Source organism: Nicotiana tomentosiformis, chromosome 8, assembly GCF_000390325.3.
Source record: "Nicotiana tomentosiformis chromosome 8, ASM39032v3, whole genome shotgun sequence".
Lineage (NCBI taxonomy): Eukaryota > Viridiplantae > Streptophyta > Magnoliopsida > Solanales > Solanaceae > Nicotiana > Nicotiana tomentosiformis.
The window spans coordinates 67280792-67283584 of NC_090819.1; the positions used below are offsets into that span (position 1 = coordinate 67280792).

Here is a 2793-nt window from a genome sequence, read left to right on the forward strand (position 1 = left end):
TTGTACTTAATTCCCCGAGGCTATGGAGTTTAGGAAATTTTCACTTCTTTCCTTCTCTATCATGCGATTTTATTCTATTATTGATGATTTAATTGTTCTATTCATGTTCTATCGTAGATGGCGAGAACACGCACAACATGAGCCGGAGCCCCCTTTGGCAGCTGCTACTAGGGGCAGGGGTCGAGGCCGCTCCAGAGGCAGAGCTCAGCCATGAGCTTAAGCAGCAGCACACACCGTGGAGCCTCAGGTAGATTTTGAGGAGGAGGTTCCAACTCAAACTATACCCGTCGGACCAGCTCAGGTCCTAGAAAGGTTCATAGCCACTCTAGTGCTTCAGGATGCTCTAGTCCGTTTGGTGGGCCTTATGGAGTCTGTGGCCCCGACCGGTACATTCCTAGTGGCACCAACCATCTCTTAGACTGGGGAAAGAGTACAGACTCCCGCTACTCACACACCGGAGCAAGTGGCTCCGTAGTATCAGACTCCAGCAGCCCCGCCAGTTTTGGTAGTTCAGTCGGTTGTTGCGGCACAGACTGGTGATAGGTCCGCCATGTCTTCTACGACTATGTTGAAGTTGGATAAGTTTACCAATCTCTTTCCTGTTCATTTCAGTGGTGCACCTTCTGAGGACCAACATGATTATCTAGACCGCTGCCAGGAGGTGCTGCGGAACATGGGTATAGTTGAGACCAATGGGGTCGATTTTGCAACATTTCAGATGACTAGTTCCGCTAGGAGATGGTGGAGAGATTATATGTTGACTAGACCAGCTGGTTCACCTGCACTTACCTGGGATCAGTTCTCACAGCTATTTCTAGAGAAGTTTATTCCTATCACTCTTAGAGAGGGGTACCGCAGGCTGTTCAAGAGTCTTCAGCAGGGTAGTATGACCGTCACCCAATATGAGACTCGATTTGTGGACCTAACTCGCCACGTCAACATCTTGCTTCCTACTGAGAGGGAGAGAGTGAGGAGATTTATTGATGGACTCACTACACTATCAGGCTACAGATGGCCAAGGAAACCGAAAGTGATATTTCTTTCCAGACGGAGCGTAGATATTGTTAGATGGATCGAGATGGTTCGTTCTCGTAAGAGAGTGCCAGTGTCTGATAAGAGGGCTCGTCATTTCGGTGGGTTCAGTGGTGCCTCATATGGAGGCAGGGGTTCTTTTGGTAGAGGCCATCCTCCTAGGCCATTTTAGTCAGCTCTTCAGGTAGCCCACGGTGCTTCCGGCAGTCGTGGTTCTTACATGTATCGTCCTAAGAAGCCAACATTCAGTGCACATTCAGCTCTTATAAGTGCACCACCACTTCAGAGTTACTACATCGGCTATTCAGACCGTCAGGATCAATCCTCCTTTTAGTAGTCTCAACAACCAAATAAGTGCTTTGAGTGTGGGGGCATAGGTCACATCAGGAAGTATTTCCCTAGATTGTCGAGCAGCAAATCTCAGCAAGTTTCTCATGCCATCATACCAGCACCGGTTTCCCCACCGCTCACGCAACTAGCTAGAGGCTGGGGTCAGATTGTTGGAGGTGGAGGTCAGGCCACTAGAGGTAGGGGTCAGCCCATTAGAGGTAGAGGCCAGCCAACTAGGGGTCGCTCGAGGGGCGGAGGTCAGAGTGGTGGGGCCCATCCCCGATTTTATGCTTTCCCAATTAGGCTCGAGGCATAGTCATCTTACGCTGTTATCACAGGTATTATTCCAGATTGCCATAGAGATGCTTCCGTTCTATTTGATTTGGGCTCCATTTATTCCTACGTGTCATCCCATTTTGCTTCATATTTGATTGTACCTTGTGATTCTTTGAGTGCTCTTGTATATGTGTCCACATATGTGGGAGATTCTATTGTGGTAAATCGTGTTTATCGCTTGTGTGTGGTTTCTATTAGGAGTCTTGAGTCTAGTGTAGATCTCCTACTTCTTGATATGGTTGACATTGATGTTATTTTGGGTATGGATTGGCTGTCATCTTACCATGCTATATTGGACTGTCACGCCAAGATGGTGACCTTAGCCATGCTGGGGTTGCCTCTTTTAGAGTAAAGAGGGACTCCTAGAAATTCTACTAGCAAGTTTTTTTCTTATGTGAAGGCTCGACAAATGGTCGAGAAGGCTTGTCTAGCATATTTGGCCTACGTTCGTGATTCTAGTGCAAAGGTTCCTTCCATGGATTCAGTACCAGTTGTGCGTCAGTGTCCAGAGGTATATCCTGTAGATCTGCCGGGGATGCCACCCGATAGAGATATTGACTTCTAAATTGATTTGTCTCCGGGCACTCAGCCCATCTCCACTCCACCATACCGTATGGCGCCACCTGAGTTGAAGGAACTGAAGGTTCAGTTGCAGGATTTACTTGATAAGGGGTTCATTAGACCTAGTGTCTCACATTGGGGTGTGCCCGTATTGTTCGTGAAAAAGAAGGATGGTTCGATAAGGATATGCATAGACTATCGGCAATTGAACGATGTGACCATCAAGAACAAGTATCCGCTCTCGAGGATTGATGACTTATTTGACCAGCTTCAATGTACCAAGGTATTTTCAAAGATTTATTTGAGGTCTGGCTACCATCAATTGAAGATTAGGGCATCCGATGTAGCTAAGACAGCTTTCCGAACTCGGTAAGGGCATTATGAGTTCCTAGTGATATCATTTGGGTAGACATATGCCCCAGCAATATTCATGGATTTGATGAACCAGGTATTCAAGCCCTATTTAGATTCCTTTGTGATTGTATTCATTGATGATATCTTGATCTACTCCCATAGTCGAGAGGAGCACGAGTA

The 2793-nt window shown here is 46.9% G+C and overlaps 1 protein-coding gene across 1 annotated transcript; it reads left to right on the forward strand.

Annotated features, from left to right (window-relative positions):
• The first annotated feature begins 754 nt into the window (after window positions 1-754).
• LOC138897625 (uncharacterized) lies at window positions 755-2263 on the forward strand. The gene is made up of 3 exons (XM_070183620.1): window positions 755-1175; window positions 1701-2011; window positions 2099-2263. Exons 1-3 carry the CDS (start codon window positions 755-757, stop codon window positions 2261-2263), a joined length of 897 nt encoding a protein of 298 aa, XP_070039721.1.
• Window positions 2264-2793: the final 530 nt, after the last annotated feature.